At 44.5% G+C, this 16,868-nt stretch overlaps 1 protein-coding gene and 1 long non-coding RNA gene across 2 annotated transcripts in view; one reads left to right on the top strand and one right to left on the bottom strand.

Moving 5' to 3' along the window:
- Positions 1 to 106: 106 nt before the first annotated feature.
- LOC139364403 (uncharacterized) overlaps positions 107 to 16,868 on the top strand; it is a 115,299-nt gene continuing 98,537 nt past the window's right edge. Inside the window, exons 1-2 of the long non-coding RNA XR_011626259.1 lie at positions 107 to 333; positions 7,955 to 8,151. This is a non-coding gene — a long non-coding RNA (uncharacterized lncRNA). The remainder of the gene's footprint in view (positions 334 to 7,954; positions 8,152 to 16,868) is intronic.
- Positions 8,029 to 16,868, bottom strand: part of LOC105493089 (transmembrane channel like 3) — a 41,706-nt gene continuing 32,866 nt past the window's right edge. Inside the window, exons 18-23 of the mRNA XM_024796377.2 lie at positions 14,973 to 15,083; positions 14,235 to 14,360; positions 13,417 to 13,495; positions 12,165 to 12,207; positions 10,330 to 10,585; positions 8,029 to 8,872 (exon numbers count right to left, since the gene is read on the bottom strand). Coding sequence (XP_024652145.2) covers positions 8,029 to 8,872; positions 10,330 to 10,585; positions 12,165 to 12,207; positions 13,417 to 13,495; positions 14,235 to 14,360; positions 14,973 to 15,083 — 1,459 coding nt within the window. The remainder of the gene's footprint in view (positions 8,873 to 10,329; positions 10,586 to 12,164; positions 12,208 to 13,416; positions 13,496 to 14,234; positions 14,361 to 14,972; positions 15,084 to 16,868) is intronic.

Here is a 16,868-nt window from a genome sequence, read left to right as displayed (position 1 = left end):
CCGAATTGGTGCAGGCCCTCAGACGGATCCCGCCTCCCTAAGATTGGCAGCACCACAGACTGCGGGGCCAGGCTCTCCAGTTAGCGTCAGCGCCTGGGCGGGTCCCGGAAGCCTCCGGCGTGCCTGGTAAGGTCCTGCCGTATCCGCCTCCTTCTTGTCCAGTTGTGGGAGGAGCTCTGGAGCCCAGGGACTCTAAGATGGCCAATGACGGAGACCCGTTGGGCCAGGCCAGGTCGCAGACAATGTCGACTGTTTGTTTAAGAAGCGTGGACTCTTGTCCTGAGTGCACCGAAGCTTTCAGCCTGCGGGACGGTGGTGCGATTTGCATTAGAGGTGCAGGGTGGGAGAGGAAATGCGCGTGGAGACTGGGCGCGTGCAACGGTGGGAGAGGTGTGGGGCAGGGGTGCGGGGAGTGGCGGTGAAGAGAAGAGGACCCATCGTAGAGTATTTAGGAGATGGAAGGTGAAGGTCTCTGCCCCCGACTGTGGATGTTCAGAAGGAGAAAGCATCATGACTCCCAGCCTTGGCCTCCTGGCAGCTTACCTGAGATGGCGAAGAGATAGGCCGAGTTCAGTTCTGGGCATATTTAGTTGGAGGTGCCTGAGGGGCCTCTAGTACAGGTGTCCAGGAGTCAATGCAATGCGCTGACATCTACGAGAGGCCCGGCTTTATTAGAGATATGGGAGTTCTCTGCTTCCAGCTTCCCTGGAGCTGCGGAGAGTGAGCCAGGGTCGCGTCTTCCCAGTGTGAATAGCAAGGACAGCCTCGGTTTCCCCTTTTCCCCTCTTCTGCGCTATCACCAACTAAATATTTGAAAAGGTCAATATTGAGGTCTGTTTCTTATCTTTCTTTTTTGTGTACTTATTGTTGCCTTTAAACTTTGGATATAAATGTTTGGAAGAGTAGTGTAAACAAAATGACAACTTGAAAGACCTTTTTGGAAGATATGAAGGGCAGCCAGGCTGTGAAGAAGGCCTGGATGGGGAATTAGGGAGCTCAAGATCTAGACCCAGTTTCACTCATTATTCTTTGAGCTTCAGTTCGCTCCAAGGTGAAATGGGACACATCATAAATGTTCCTAGTGGGGTCTGGTGGCTCACACCTGTAATCCCAGCACTTTGGGAGGCCGGAGCAGGAGATCACTTGAACCCAGGAGTTCGGGACCAGCCTGGGCAACATGGCGAGCCTCCGTCTGTACTAAAAATACAAAAATGAGCCAGGCATGGTTACGAGGGGCTGTTATCCCATCTACTTGGGGGACTGAGGTGGGAGGATCGCTTGAACCCAGGAGGTAGAGGCTGCAGTGAACCGTGATTGCACCACTGCACTCCAGCCTGGGCTACACAAAGCAAGACTCTGTCTCAAAAATTAATAAAAATAAACAAACAAACAAATGTTCCCTATGGCCTTGTGAAGAGCAAAGGAAGTAACTCATGTGAATACTCTCAGGTCCCATAAAATAAAAGACTAGTAAATTAACCCCAATTAAATTTAAGCACATCAAAATTTCAAAAAAAGTTAGATAATATGAGAAAAAATCAGGACACACTTTAACACATAAGTTTTCTTATTGAACCAAGGGCTCATACAAATCATTAAGCAATTTTCAGACAACCCCATAGACAAAAAGAATGCATTAGACATGGAAAGATACTTTGTGGAAAAATTAATTGACATGACTAACAAAGCTATAAAAAGATGCAGAACCTCACTCATTGTTAGGGAATTAAAAATTAAAGCAAGGAGAGGCTTTTTTTAAACCTGTTGATGGACAGACATGAAGAAGTTTGTTTACACCCTATGTTGGTGAGGGTATGGAGAAATAGTTATACACTGTGGATGAGAGTATAAATGTATGCAACCTCCTGGGAACAGAATAACAACATGTATTAAAATTTTACTCTACTTGTTCTTTGATCCAGTGACTCTTCCTGCACAAAGATGTATAAAATTAATCTTGCAACTGGAAGCAACCTATTTAACAGTATATTAAACAAAGTTACAGAACATCCATTTAGTGGAATATTATGTAGCCATCAAAATAACCTAGCACAGATGGTGGAAAGTGGGGGTGAAGCAGATCCCCTGCAGGACTATAGTAGCACTATTTTGCTCCTAGGAAATGGGAACGTCTGGATATACAAAATATTTGGAGAAGCAAACTGTTTGTCCCCGAGGCCTGTGACAAACTGGAAGTAGGAGATTGGTGAGGTTGGGGCAGCCTTGGAGCAGGCCACTCATCTATTTTATCACTGGAGGCTGGCACGGGGCAGCGTGAGCAGATGGTTGGAACAGAGAGCTGGTTCCCAGGGGCCTGGGACAGAAATCTATTTTGTAGTCTGTCTGAGGCTGCAGTTTGGAGCTGAAGGGGATGGAGGAATGACAGCTCTGGAGATTCCGTTGATCAGAGCCCTTCCCACAAGGTCCTGAGAGGCCTCTGAGTCACCCAGTTGTCCACCAGACTTCATCAAAGTCCCAGTTGAATATTTTTTAGGTGTATATGGGGGTAGGTAGTCCAGTAGCTTCTAACTCACACCACCACCAGACAAACTATAGAGGAGATGGGCCCAAGTGTCCACATGCTCCAATCTTACAAGGCCCTGAATAGAGTGCAGTGTCTGCTTTCCACTTAGACACTGATGAAGAATTGCATGCATATTTACTAAGTTAGCTTGGGCAGATGCTATGTGAATCTACAAATGTAAGCATGTCTATGTTTATTGTTTACTCAGCAACAGCTAATCATTACTCAGCACTTACTTCTTGCTAGCCACTATCCTAAGCACTTTACCTGTATCGGGCCATTTAACTTCACAACAATACCGCAGCACCATTTTGCAATGGGAGTAGTAGGGTATCCAAGGCCATACAGCTGGGAAGTGGCAGAGCTATGGCAAACATCCGATTTCTCTTTCCAAAGGCCACGTGTTTACTCATATGCTTTACTGTCTACTACATCCTATGAGTATATGTAGTGTTAAGTGTGAAATGTGCAAAGATAAAACAACAACCTGCAAACTCTAAAAAGAAGCAAAACACACACACACAGAGTAGCTGGAAAATATTACCTTAGGCTAGGGAAGTTAGTCTTTTAGAGATGTGCAGAAAACTTTGCTCTGATTTTCCTGGCACTCGTGAATTCTGAGACAAAAGGGGTGACTAAAGGAAGCATTCTGAGGTTACTAAGATATTTACTGAACTACTCTTACGGAAAGGAATTCACTCTTTAATGGATATTACAGTCTGATCTTTGAGACCTGAGAGGAGTTTGTTATGTAGGTGTTTTTAGGAGAGATTTTAATAATGCTGTGGATCATGTCCTCAATAATAGTTTGACCAAAGGCAGAAACGTACACCCCCGTGGACTGTTGCTAAAACACAAAGCAATGTCGTGAAACCACAGTTATGCAAAGGCATTTTGACAGTGTAGGTTTGTGGCTTTCTGTTCCTGCAACTTAGACAAGGGCTAGAGTTCAGGGAAGGGAAAGGGATAACTGATTATCATGTGGTGTTTTTGTCAGGAGCTTTATGAGCTCCTTTCACAGCAATGATGGTTGATGTTTACAGAAAAATGAACAAAGGTGTTGACTAGGCAATCAATTCTCAGAAGAGGAAATGCAAATGGCCAGTTGACTTAGGAAGAGATGATAACAATCAAAAGTGCAATTTAATTAAAATAAGTTGGTATAATTTTTTCATCAGATTGGCAAAAATGAGATGGTGTGACAGTATCAGGCCTTGGTGAGGCTATAAGGAAATAGCCCTCTCATGCTCTAGAGGAAGTGTGCACAGACGTCTGGACTTGTGAGGACTAATAAAGGAGCTGCTAGTGAAAATGAACATGCTCATCTCTTATGAGCTAGGGATTTCTCTTTTTGGAGGACCGATATTCACTTCTAAGTAAACACTGGCACATGTGTGTGCCAAGAAGATACATGAAGACGGACATATAAAAGATGTTTAGTGCAACATTATTTTCAGCAGCAAAGAAGTAGAAATGATTTCAATGTCCATCAGTAAAAAAAAAAAAAAGGATCAATATTATGTAGTTTATTCACACGATGAAATACTTTGCTACAGTCATAACGAGTTTGGTCTATTTTTTTGCTAAAAATATAAATATGTGCATTAATACATGCAGTATAATACTGTTTTCTTAAGATGTGCTTACACATTGTTTATGGATACTTATACATACTCACACATACAACATATAAAACTATAAACGATTGGTCAATGGCTGTACTCCAAACTCTTCCTAGTGTGAAGGGAATGAGACTTTGTGTAGGGATTAGAGTAGGCTTTGACTGTATCTGTAATATTTTCTGTATTATTAATAGTAACAAAATGGCTAAATGGAAATAAAATTCCAATCTTGGCAGTTGTTGACCCTGACAGTAGGAATATTGGTGCTTGTCCCAGTAGACTTTGCACTATTCTATGTCTTTTAAATTTAATTAAATTAAAGACCTAACCCAACAGTAAGTGCCAGAGTGCATGTGAGCTGTGTTGTGCCTTGGAGAGTGATACTCATACTTTCAAGGCTGTTTGACCACTCTCAAATTTTCTTAGGAATGTCTCAGGACCTGCTTGTCCTCAAGTCCTAAAGAAGCACCTCCCCACTCCCACACAGACAATGGTGCTCCCACAGGTGTCTGGAGGAAAGGCCAGCCTTTTCCACAATATGTTTTAATGTCCCAGGGAGCTTGAGGCCACAGTCCCAGACCAAGCATCTGGAAGAGGGGACCATCATCATGAACCTCCCATGAGCATCTCTATCTCAAAAGCACATTTCCATGGCATTGTAGAACATTGAATCTTGAGCAGACTGCAACCTCTTGGATTTGTCATGTCAAGATATTTGAAAATATGTCCACTCCTTTTCCTAAATTTCAGGAGAGGTGTTAATCTGTGTGTACTTTTAAAATGCTGGTATTTACACTGGACTTTTCTTTCTGTTTAGAATTGGTGATATATCTTAGAATATAACCCTGTGATTCATTCATCAGGACAATTCTTTCATTTATTTGTTCACCCATTCACGTTCAACAGATGTTTATTATCTGTGGTCGGCCTCCAAGATTGCTGCTCCCTAGTATACATGCCCTATATAATCTTCTTCCCTTGAGTATGCTGGCACTTGTGTATATGATGATATTTTACTCCCAGATAGAGTAAAAGTGAAGTGATTTTGAAGATGTAATGAGATCTCCACTCAGTTAACTCTGAGTTAATCAAAAGAGAGTATCTGGGTGGGCCTGACCTAATCAGGTGAGCCCTTTTAACAAGTGGGTTCAGGCTTTCCCTGGAAGGAAAGAGATTCAAAACTGAAGAAACACTCTCTTTCTGGCTTTGAGGATGCAAACAGCCATGCTGTGGAGAGGGCCTTGTGGCAGGGAGTTGCGGGCAGCCTCTAGGAGTGGAGGGCCTCAGTCCTAGGACCTCAAAGAAATGAATTCTGCCAGTAATCACCTGAGCTTGGAAAAGGACTCTGAACCTCAAATGGGATGCCAGCTCTGGCATACACCTGGATTATAGCCTGGTGAGACCCTGAGCTCAGGATCCACCTAAGCTGGGCCTGGACTCCTGATCCATGGAAACTGAGATGCTAAGTCTGCATTCTTTTAAGCCTACTAAATTTGTTATAGAGTAATAGAAAACGAATACAATATCTAAGTGTCAGTTACTGAGAATGCAGAATGAATACAACACCATTCTTGCTGCAAAGACACAATCTGGTGGAAGAGACAAATGTTTAAAAGACACAATTTAGAGTGAAGAGAGTTATCCTGGAAATTTGAATCAGGGTGTGCTCCTGGTTAACCATGGCAGATTGAACACACTGCTGCCCAAACCCTGCAGAATGCCCATAGAAGAATCCAAGGACATCAGCCCATAAAGGTGAAGATGATGTGAAGGGGACAGGGGGTGTGGGGGGAAACAGCGCTGTTCTTCCCTCTGGACTTACTGGCTGGGTGGTGTAAACCCGGCATTTTCTGTGGCTGTGATTTCCTTCTCCATTGACTACATAGAGGAAGCCTGTTGCCAGTAGGAGAAAATGAGGTCAACAAACATCAAAATAGAGCAGAGAGGTGAAAAGAGATTCCTGAGGATGCTTTAATGCCCTGGCTCCAGTTGGGCCTAAGGCTAACTTGATTCCCATCCTTCCCAGTTAAGCAAACCAGTAAACCTTAGGGATAAATCATGGATTATTTCCAATCTAAGTGTCCTGATTTATTAATACAGATATACTGCCCAGTTAGCACAGTAAAATAAGTTCTCAATAAATGTTATTTACTCTTGTCATTACTAAACTGATTATTCATACAAACTAAGCATTGTGATATCTTTAAGGGTGGCCACCTGATTTGGGGTGCTTATTAGAGAAGATGACTTTTGTCTGTTGAAAGACAGCATTGCAATACAAACAGTTCACTCGTATCATTCCGATATCCCAGGTGAGGCTTCAGCAGGCAGGATGAGATATCTGGCTTGCTTATGATTTGTGGTCAACCCAAAAGGAGGCAAAGCACTGAGTTTCATTGAAATGATAGCCTGATGTGCTTCTGGATGCAAAGAGCCCCAAGGAAACAATCCACGCATGGGTGGTAGTGTTGCAGTGGGTAGTGTCAGACATGAGCAGACAGTGGGGGCTCCTGCCAACGAAATGTTGTGGGACAAAGATGGGAGACACCGAACAGAGTGAGTTCAGGAAAGTTCTTTATTAAAAGGTGATCACCTGGCTCAGTAGGACTATTGTCCAGGAAAGTCTGAGCCCTGGACAAAGAAAGCAGCCACCTTTTAAGCAGTCAGTGGCCAGGAGCTACATGAGGCAGGAAGCGTATTACAGAAGCGAGAACAAAGGCAGTTGATCAGTCTTTTACGTTTATCTACACTACATGTTCCACATCCCTTGGAAGCCATGTTTCTGCATCAACCTTGTAATTTTGCAGCTGCACTAGGGAGGTGACGCAGGAACTCACTGAGCCTCAAGGAATGTGAAACTAGCAAGTACAGATAAGGCTTGCTGAGCACAGAAGGAAAAACAGGCAGTTAGTATTCTTCTTTAACTTATACTATTGGGGAGCTACACTACACTTAGCTTTTGAAGGAAAAAGTAAAAATTTTTGGTTGTCTTTGATTATACTTGTAAAATTCATGTATTCCTTCTTCAACACAACCCCCAGGAATGTCAGGCGACCATCAGGTGATGGTCAGGTGGCTGTTAGTTGTCTCTCTAAAATAATAATTGGTCACAGCTGGCACCAGGGAAAGACAGTCTCTCAATAGACAGAAAAAACCTGAAACTGGTGGTCAGCAGCTTCCAGATGAAATGTCAGGAGTTGGGTGAGTGGGCTCAAGGATGCGCACTAAAAGACAAAATGGAGCATTCCGGTGGTAAGGGAAGAACCTTGAGTAAGCATGTGTACAACGCCAGTAAACACACTGCGCATGCTCCCCTCCCAAGCGCTAGCAGGCCACTACTGCGCATGCGGACAGACCACCCCAAGGGAAGAAAGGGAAAAATGGGGGAGAAGTAACGCAAGACACCGGAAGCATGACAACGTGTAAAACCCCAAGTCAGAGGTCAAATGGTGCACTCGATCTCTCAAGTCGCCTGCTTGCCCCTCTACTAAATATATTTCACGTTCTTCCATTCCTGCTTTAAAGCTTTTCAGTAAACTTTCATGCCTGCTCTAAAAGTTGCCTCAGTCTCTCCTTCTGTCTTGTGCCCCTCTGCCAAATTCTTCTGAGGAGGCAAGTATTGAGGTTGCTGCAGACACGTAATGATTCGCTGCTGGTAACATACTTTGGTACCACCTAACTCGGATACATTTGGCTAACAGTAGCTGTAGAATAGGTACCTGTAGCCCTGTCAGCCTCAGAGCCTCAGCTAGCAGCGGCTGGCCATGCCCCTCAGGTCTCTAACACACGTGTTCACCTCTTTTTCCAGAAAGGGAGATGCCATGTGCTGGCCCAGCACTCCAATAGGGGCCTGACCTCTAGGAACGGGACACTGGAGGAAGCCTAGACATTTGAACAAATCAAGTCATCCAGATCCATGGTCAGCTCCTGCCCCGACTTGGCCTTCCTCCTGCTGGGCTGGCCCACGGACCTCGGGAACCTGCCCTGGCTGTGGGTGACCTGCAGGTACTGGTCAGCACTGCTGTTCTGCTGGTCACTGCTGGATGCTGCCGACACGGAGTCAGATTCCGTGAGGGATGGCTCAAACCTGGGCTTCCCTCTGGGCTTCAGAGGGGGCTGTGGGTATTGGAAATTCCGGGATCGTGGCTTTTTGGGCACATAGGCTGGCCTCTCAAGGTGACCCTCAAAATCTTCCTTCCACGACTTGTAGTGCACCCTTCCCTGGTGCTTGGGAGCCAGGTTCTGACTTTCGGACCTCTCCCCAATATAAAAATGAGGAGCCCGACGGAGGTCTATCAGAGAGCGTGGGGGAAGAGACTGTTTGATCCAATCTCTCCTTGGCGTCTCCTCCTCTTCTTCACTCAGCTGTGGGGAGGGAGGCTGGCGGGGGACCCAGGATGCATATTGTTGCACGTTCCTAGGGTACAGCTCCACAATGTCACCTGAAGCATCTATCTTGAAATGTCTTTCTGGCCAGACATTTAGATGTTTTTTCTTGTAAGAGTCACGTTCATTAATGACATAGTATCTGGGGGTGTGGGGCTTGGGACCCTGTGTCACCAAAGTCGAGGCCTCTGGTCCACGGTGAGGTGGGTTCATTTGCTGAAAGTCTTTTCGGAAAAGAGGTTCTGAGTGTACATCTTGGATGTGCTTTGTAAATGTCATAGGTGTGCGCGATCTGTTCCTGTGAAGGTCGCTGGTGCTTGCACACAGACCATGCAGATACCTGTAAGACAGGGGCGGTTAAGTAGCTGTGGCTTTGGTGGTCTCAGAGCCCCACACCTGAGGACTGTGAGCTGTCAGCGGTTCTCTGAGCATTTTCACTGAGGCTGGTTCCAACTGGATAGTGGGTGTTCTGTGGATTGTGAGCACAGAGACATTTGGGGGACTGGGCTAAACAGTTTTGTTTACTACTGGCATTTTCAGAACCCTAAATCAGTGAGGTACATGTGAGTCTCCATGAAGAGTGCAGAGCGAGGGGTACTATGCTAGTGTATTTCATCACAGAGCCCTCTTTGTGTCAGGAGGCACATAGTGGGACTAGTGTCTGTGAAGCACATGTTAGGAACACAGTTTCTCATCCTTTCTGCGAAGCAGCTGTCTGACTTTTCAAGCACTTCTCTGAGTTTCCACGGGTGGCTGGAGGGGAGTTGTACATATTAAACAGTTTTTCCCTGGCCAGGTACAGTGGTTCACACTTGCAATCCCAGCACTTTGGGAGGCCAAGGCAGGTGGATCACTTAAGGTCAGGAGTTTGAGACCAGCCTGGTCAAGATGGTGAAACCCGGTCTCTATTGAAAATACAAAAAATAGCCGGGTGTGGTGGTAGGTGCCTGTAATCCCAGCTACTTGGGAGGCTGAGGCAGGAGAATTGCTTGAACCTGGGAAGTGGAGGTTGCAGTGAGCCGAGATTGCACCACTGCACTCCAACCTGGGTGACAAGAGCGAAACTGTCTTTCAAAAAAAAAAAAAAAAAAAAGAAGTTCTTCCTGATAAAAGACTTGATCTGTATGGTGGCTGTGGCTTGACCACTGGTGGCCTCCCAAGGAGTGTTTGAACCCTTTCTCCTTGTCAAGAACCCACAGAGACATGCAGACAACTCCTTATATAAGAAGACTTCAAGTTCTTTGCTAACTTAGTCATTATCTTTAAAAAAGAGAGCCCCTGTATTTTATCTATATTGCTTTCGCTGTGCTACATTCAGATCAAATGAATTTGGGCCACTGCAGGTCTATCCCCTTCATCTTTCCAGGGGTCCGACCTCCATTAAAGTAGGAAGGGATCTACTGCTTTCGTTGACCCCATGTAATGCATAAATGGTCTTGCCAATAACTTGACCAGACTAGAGCTAAAATATGGAAGATCTTGCCAATAATACGACCAGTGTGGAACTAAAAAATAAACAGTTATTTTCTTAGCCTAGACAAATGTTTATCCTAGGTTGACTAGAAGGTTTGCTTACAAGTTAAATGGCAGATAACCTAGGAGGAAGAATTTGTCCTGTTTGATAAACTTTGACACCCCCAGCCCGCCTCCATTTCTTCTCAGTACCAGCTGTCACAGTCTCCTGACCCCATGTCTTCTGGAAGAATTAGAATTTAATGGCCTTGGCCTCCTGAAGCTGCTGAGGCCTTCAGACCTCTCACTTTCCAGGTTTTCATCTGTGCTGCAGTGGAGCCTCACCTGTTAGTTTCATGCTCTAGCCTGGATTTGGAGACTCCAGGGAGAGGTGAGCTAGGAGCCCTGTCCCCTGGCCTGGGGCTCTGGGGCATGGACTGTGCGACTGTCTCTATCCTGCCACCCTTGCTGCTCCCTGAGTCAAAATGGACCACGTTGCCGTTGTTTTGGGGTGTGCCCGAGTGCGCTGAGGACAGCTGGCTGGTAAGATCACTGTTGTTTGGAAGCTTCTTGGTGCTTTCTTCCTGGGTCTGGATTCGGGCTGCAGGGAGAGGGAGGCATTGTGAGAAGACAGGTGTCGTGAGTTGCAAGAGTTTTATGACATCCAAGAGTTGGTCCACAAACAATTGAGTTCACTTACAAATACACCTAACCAGTGGGCAACAAACATTCTGTAATTCAAATGATTTCATCCCTGAAAGTTGGAGCTGGGAGTGTAGGAGGAATCAAGTGAACACAGGGCTTTATAGTGCTCCATCTGATGCTCCCATGAAGCAAAGCAAGTACTTAACAGATATGGGGCTCCAGTTCCTTATCTATTCAATGGAGATAATAAAGCTTACACAACAATTACGATTATTTGGAAACAGTTCACATGCATTCTGAAAAAAGATGTGGTCTTGAGCTGAAAAATGAACACCGGACAATGCTACTGTTATCCTGAAACAGTCTATGTGGGTTCTGGCTTTTGAAGGTGACCTGAACTAAATTTAATTATGCTTAATGGGCAAATAAGTGATGACAATTAGAGAGGCATTTTATGGCGTGAGCCACAGCCACTTTCAGTAATCATTATCAATTGTAGGCTTCTCTCTGAAAAGCTGATGGAGCAAGCAAGCATAATCCTTAGGCCTTAGGGCTCTTGCTCGGGCATTTTTCTGGAGAGGAATAGGTCCCTTCCAATTAGTGAAGTATTGCAACAGCTGTGTGAGCTAGCCCCTAGAGCCCTTCTGGGTCCCATTCTCATTCATGTACGCTGTGCCATGTTAATGGTGCCCAATAAGCCTTCTGGCTCACAGCACTCTGCTAGTGGTCCTGAGAAACACATTCATCTCCTTCGAGCTGCCCTTGCCCACTTTCTTCCCTTCAGGCCACAGCACACTTCTACACCACATGCTTCCATTCTCCCTGCTCTGCAGGGACAGGACAGAACCTAAGGAGGCTCAGGGAAGGGACCTGAGAGGGAACATTGCAAGGAAGAGATGGGCCACGGAGAGAAAGTACACAAAAGTGAACCAAAGAGATTCTTCGGGTTTTCATCCACATGAATGTGCTGATTTTCCTCTCCTACTTCAATACTTCCTTCTGGTTTTACACATGTTTTGGGATTATTCATGGGCCTGGATATGATATAAAAATTGAAGATTTAGAACAACATTTTTATCCCTAGACTTTATTTTATTGTGCCTAGTTACTTGTGAAAAACCACAGGTTATCAGGAATTTTTATTGGTAGTATACCGCAAACTACCTTAAATGGCTATATTTTTAAATGCCCACTAACTGAGACAGCAGATCTCTGCATTTAAAAAAAAATTAGGACAGGCACAGTGGCTCACACCTGTAACCCCAGCACTTTGGGAGGCCAAGGTGGGTGGATCACAAGGTCAGGAGTTTGAGACCAGCCTGACCAACTATGGTGAAAATATAAAAATTAACTGGGCATGATGGCATGCACCTGTAATGCCAGCTACTCAGGAGGCTGAGGCAAGAGAATCACTTGAACCTGGAAGATGGAGGTTGCAGTGAGCCAAGATCATGCCACTGCACTCCAGCCTGGGCGACAGAGCAAGACTCTGCCTCAAAACAAAACAAACAAAAAAAAGAAGCAGAAATACTTACCTTCTACCATCTGGGCAACCTTTTTCTTATCCTCTGATCTTGCCTAAAATGCAAATGATATGCATGTTTGTTTTGGCTTTAGCAGGAAGTAGTAACAAATATTATTCCTGGGGGAAGAAAAAAAGATTTACATGCCATACTTCTTACCTTGGACCATGACTGTACTACTATTGCCCCCTGTGGACAGTATGCTCTGGGCTCGGGCCTGTTATTTGAGTGAATAAATGCAGATACCTGAGAGCTGAAGTTTTATGCCTAGCCAATTTTATTTAGGGACAGCTAATTAATAGACCATGTTTAGATTCTGCCCGTAATAGTTTGCCTGAATCACAAAGAAAAAAATATAGATCAACAACACTGGAGATGTATGTTTCCACCAAAACGGCCTTTGTAACTCCAAATGAATTTCAAATTAGAAGCGAATTTGTGTTTCTTTGCGTGAATTGATGTTCGTGGGAGGTTTTTTTGGTTTTTGTTTTTTGTTTTTTTCCTGATAGAAGTGGAAGGAGTATTTTTGCATGGGTGAGGTCAGGGAGGCATCTGGGGCGCCAAATTTCATGAGGTACTTATTTTCAGGGCTGTGAAAGGACAGAGTCAGCATTACACTTACAGAGCCTCCTTAAATGTGGTGCTTTGGGAGCCTCACTGGCCTCATCCCAGTCCTGGGATCCCTCCTGGGGGTCTGGAGGACCCAGGGCACTAAGGGAACACCTGGGGTATGTGGAGGAAGAGAAATTGTGGAAGTTTTGGGAATGTGTGTTTCCCTGGGACTGCTCTGAGAGAGAGGGTTTGAGCCCCGCGGAGAGAAGGTAATGACAGCCGCAATGAAAGGATATGAAAGAGGTGAGGCTTTAGGGACAAACAGTGCTGCTGGGCTCAGATGCCCAAGTTGACAAGGATTGGGAAGGGGCCCTTTCTCTCCCTTGCCAATCTACCAGAGCTTGCAGAAGTGCCCGGCACACTGAGGGCTTGGGGTGGTCACAGGAGGGCACTGAAAGGCTTGAGGCAGCAGCAAGTTCCCTTGAGAAGGAAGAAAAGCAGGAGCAGGCTTCTTCCTAGCAAAGGTGAGCCATCCTTGGGTAGTCTTAGAAATAACTGTTGGACTTCTGGGGATTGGTGGCCTTGCACCTTAGTGGGTGGCCAAGAGTCACAGAACCTTGAAGATGTGACCTCACTTGTATTCCCATGCTGGTGGGACATCAGTCATGTGGTTGACACACATTCATAATAGCAAAGTTCATTAAATACTTGCATTTTGGATCTGCATTTTGAGCTGGTGGTTGCTGAGCTTTAGCGACCGTGCGATGCTCTGGAGATAATAGATGAGCATGCTGGGACAGAACAACACAGGACAGTGAGTGAACTGCAACTCGCTTTTCTGCTTTTCAGACCACATTCCCTGCAGATAGTTGGCAGGAATGAGAGGCTCCCAGGCCAGATGTGGGCTACCCACTGACCCTCCACTAAGGACAAAATGTATCAGCAAATTCTCAAGTCAGTGAGCACTGGGAAGGGGCCGCTTTTGTTTTCTTTTCCTGGCTTTCCACAGCACCCTCATTGACCTGGAATTCTGTGCTAGTGATAGCAATAGGGAAGACCTGAAAATGGGGGAGAAGTTTTGCAGTCTATCAAGCTAAGAGTACAGGATCCACTCACTTTTATTTTTTTCCTTTAAACCAAAACAAGCCAAAGCTACTCAGCTGAGTTGTGAAATTCCTTTTTGGGATTATTTAAATTTCTGGAAAATGAGATGATGATAATAATGGCATTCAGCCCCATTCTAGTGATCACAGTAATTGACCAAATGGTGTTGATGGATCAATAACCACCTCGACAGCAATGGAGTGCTCCCTCACAGCCCCTCACTGAGACCCAGTGGCTGTGTCTCCATGGCACAGTGCCTCATGTGACTCTGGTGTATGACTCAGAGTCCCTGTTGAGATCATCAGGCTCTAAGCCTAAGTGATTTTTGAATGAACTAATAAATTTTATATAATTATTGGAAAGCAGCATTTTCTTGTTGGCCAAACACACAGAAGTCCCTCCAAAGCTGGCAGGTGTGGTACTCACAAAAGCAGGAGTACCCCGGGCAGGATGACCACGGGGCTACTGATGTGCCCAACCACGGAGCCAAACCACACGGGAAAGTCTTTCTCAATCGTTTCTGACACAATGTCATAAATTTTCTCTTGTCCACTGTGAGAAAGAAAAACATAACTCCAGATTTTATTGCTCTTGGCAGAAAGATGCTGCAAGACATCAGAAAATGGCTGGATGCCTGGAAGCCAATTCATAACATTCCTCAAATGATTTCATACTAATTAATACGGAGGATGGAAGATGGAGTCATTAATCACATTGCATGTATGTGTGTGTTCTAATCATGTACACTAAGGTAGACTAAATATTACATACATGTGTCAAAGCTGACTTGAATGCTAGATGAAGATGCTAGAGGGTTTTGCTTGAATACAGCTGGATAATATAGAAAAAAAAGTGCTGTGCACTGTGTTTTAATAAAACCATTCTGTGTTTTGACCAGGTAGAATGTCCTCTGGCACAGAGCCATGCTGTTTTTCTTTTTCACTTTAAATGGATTATATTTTTTACCATGAGCACAGAGATGATTATACTAAAGGTAGCCTGCTATTAAGGAAAGAGAACTGGTCTTGAATGTAAAACATGTGGGTTTGCAATCTTTTTATCCTGTTTACCTGCTCTGTCAGCCGGGAGGACAATTCAGTTCAATATGATTTAATTCCCCTATAGCTGTCAGTCGCTTTGGGCAGAGCTGGGAACGAAACTTACCTGAATGGCCCACAGTTTAGAGATGGCTTGTATCGGACAATAGCAAAAATAGTTGGCAGCATGCACAGAAACAGCATGAACAGGAGCATTGACAAGTAGAAGTTGTTGGATCTGCAGATAAATCAAATGCCATGCATTAAGTTCACTCCATAGCCAGTTGCCAGGGTTGCATATGCCCAAAGAGCTGCCACAAAAATGGTTGCCCTGACTCTTTGCAAACTAAAAATCCTCCTCTCAGGGTTACCTGTGAATGGATCTGTCATAGGATCACATGCAGCTTAGAAACCTAGAAATCAGTATTCAAAGGAACTTCAAACCTCTCCCACCCAACCTGTTGATCTAATAAACATTTGCTGAGCACCTGTTCACCTCAAACCATGAGAGTGGTGAACTCACCCTGGCACCAAGGAGTTCCACACAGTAAACTCAATTTATGGAAAAATCTTAGAAGCATTGCCCATCCATCTGGGTCCTTACCTAATGGTTCCCTCTGCTATTCCCAGGCTTAAACTTGTCTCTTATGTCTCGGGATGGTTTGGCTCTTTTGTTTATGATTCCTGACTCTCTCACTTGGGTGTGATTTGCACTCAACTTCTCTGCACATGGCTGCCCAGGGTATGTGTTATGTCTGATTAAGTCCTGGTCCCTGAGCCCTAAGCTAGTGTCAGGGAGTTTGGATGCCCAGGGCTCCCCTGAGGGCAGCTTAGACCTGTTTGGTGTGCAAGGCCCTGTACACAGTTCAGAAAAGAGAATGAGGGGTCAATCTAGTTACTTTCAGCTAGTACTCTCTGTTGGTCTGTTTCTCTGTCTCTCTCTCATGAAAAAGACTTGACTAGAAGAGAATAGAAAATTTCAGAGAGCACAGAATGTAGTAAGAAAGTGGTAAGTTGTGAAACTTCGTTCTCTTTCTCTATCCACAGACACACATACATACATACATACATATAATAAATATATATACATATATACAACATATATAAATATATCAAAACATATATCTCTGAATGTATTAACATATGTGTGCTGTCACCAGATAAAATGTAAATGCATTGTCAAGTAGGTCATGAGCAAAAAGTTTGAAAGCCACTGATACGGACACACATAACCATTATGTCAAAGTAAAATAACCGAATCAAAGTATTTAGAATGTGTTATGAATTCACTAAAATGACTAAAATTAAAACAGATAAAAGAATAAGTGTTGGCAAGGTTATAGAACAATTGGAACTCTCATATGATGCTGCTAGACATGTAAACTGGGGTGATCATTTTAGAAAACCTTTTGGTGCCATTTGCTAAAGGTGAACATACGCCTGCCCTGTGGCCCAGCAATTGCATTCCTAGGTATATATGCAACAAAGACACTTAGGATGTCCAAGACAGCATTACTCATTATGGCTAACAGCTGGAAGCAACCTACATGCCCATCAACAGGAGCCAAGGATAAAGAAATTGGGGTGTATTTCCTCACTGAGGTGAATCTCACAAACACAATGTTGAGTGGAAGCAGTTGGGCACAAAGGAGCACATACCGTGTGTGTGTGATCACGTTTGCATCAAGTAAAAGCTAGGTAAGCCTAATTATGCCATTAGAAGTTGGCAGTGATTGGAATCGCATGCAAGTGGGCATGCTCTGGGTACCATTTGTGTTTTGTTTTTTGATCTGAGTGCCTTGTGTTCAGTTTTTGAAAACTCATCAGGCTGAACATTTATGATTTGTATACTTTTTTCTAAAGGATTATTAAACTTTGGCAAAAAGTTTTAAAAGTGTCATGAGTTCAAGAGGAGTGAGGATTCATTGAAAGAGTAAGGCATTGGAAATGGCTCTTGGAGGAGATAAAATTGGAGGACAGGCAGGATTTTGACAGGAAGAGAGTTGGCGGGACTCCTTGCTAG

This window comes from Macaca nemestrina, chromosome 7 (genome assembly GCF_043159975.1).
Source record: "Macaca nemestrina isolate mMacNem1 chromosome 7, mMacNem.hap1, whole genome shotgun sequence".
NCBI classification, from domain to species: Eukaryota; Metazoa; Chordata; class Mammalia; order Primates; family Cercopithecidae; genus Macaca; species Macaca nemestrina.
This window is presented reverse-complemented; position numbering and strand designations above follow the sequence as displayed.